General features: G+C 43.5%; 1 protein-coding gene across 2 annotated transcripts in view; it reads right to left on the reverse strand.

Moving 5' to 3' along the window:
- Positions 1-6: 6 nt before the first annotated feature.
- irf2b (interferon regulatory factor 2b) overlaps positions 7-1,247 on the reverse strand; it is a 12,585-nt gene continuing 11,344 nt past the window's right edge. For both annotated transcript variants that reach the window (XM_005719400.1, XM_005719401.2), the window contains exon 9: positions 7-1,147. In XM_005719400.1, coding sequence (XP_005719457.1) covers positions 878-1,147 — 270 coding nt within the window. In that variant the 3' untranslated portion in view covers positions 7-877. The remainder of the gene's footprint in view (positions 1,148-1,247) is intronic.

Below are 1,247 nucleotides of genomic sequence, written 5' to 3' on the forward strand. Positions count from 1 at the left end.
GCCTGCTTCGCCAAAACAGAAGAATTTTTGAGTCACTGCTTATGAACACAAGTGGTCTAACCATGTGTCCCCAGCAGAGCCTTTCACGGCAACACTTGAGCTCACACTGTGTAAGATAAGGACATGATAATGACTGTTGACTGGAAACTGTGCACATCTTAAAATCACAACACAGCGGATGAATAAGATGATGCAAACATAAAGACTTTACTTGGGCATGGCGCCCATTTGGCTACATATTTTAGCTTTTTTAATTTTTATTTATTTATTTACCATTTTTGCTTTTTGCTTCGTGCTTGGCAGGCATCCTGCCCTCAAACACCAGCTCCACTCTCTTGGAGTTAACGGACTTTAAACAAAGAACAAACCTATTCATATACACAATAAAATCTTGAAAAACTTCTGAGAAGTAAAAGCTGATTTTGCTTTCAAAGGTAAAAGTAGTGAAATTCCTTCACTGGCGTTTACTCAAGTGTTACCACGAAGCAGCGGGGAAAACCATCAACCAGCGACACACAGTGTCCATGGCTGAGCACATGGTGTTTTGCAGTGGTATGCTACGGTGCACTTGCTCCTAAATTTGATACTGCACATAGGTCTGCAAGTCCTCCACACATTGAAGTTAATTTTTACATCAGGAAGACGTGCAGGAAGTAGAAAGTGACCTTAAGTGCTCATCACTTTGTGCACAAGTCAATGATTTCCTCAAATGAAAGGAAAGAAAACAGAGAAAATGTTGGCCCAGACAGATATTAGGAAAAATCTAATTTTTGGAGGTTTGTCCCTTTTTAGGCCCCACATGGCTCTGACGGAGAAAACAAACATTTTCTGTCTTTCATATGGACTGGATGCAGTGATGCTACTCCCACGTGTTAGGTCAAGAGGAAGTGATGTCAGAGGTTTTCATAATGACACTCGCGCGCACTTCATGTGTGTGAGTGCCTGGCGTGGACACGAGAGAGTTCTGGTTGTACGTCGGCGTCCAGCCATCGGTGTGGTAGCTGATGAGCGGGGAAGGGTCTCGTGTGCTCGTCACCTTGAAGTTGGGCTTGGTTGTACTGACAAACGTCGCCATGCCAGGAAGAGAACACGGGGGAATCCTGAGAACTGATGTGCTGTAGTCCCGCCTCCAGGCAGCACCGATACCCTGGAAGACAAAAGAAGAAGGTGATGTAGAAATATGATGATAATTTTTTGGAGATTTAAGAAATGTTCATGTTCTTTGATTTCTCCAGTGCCTTCAACAC

This window comes from Pundamilia nyererei, unplaced genomic scaffold (assembly GCF_000239375.1).
Source record: "Pundamilia nyererei isolate P.nyererei 1_Seehausen unplaced genomic scaffold, PunNye1.0 scaffold00001, whole genome shotgun sequence".
Lineage (NCBI taxonomy): Eukaryota > Metazoa > Chordata > Actinopteri > Cichliformes > Cichlidae > Pundamilia > Pundamilia nyererei.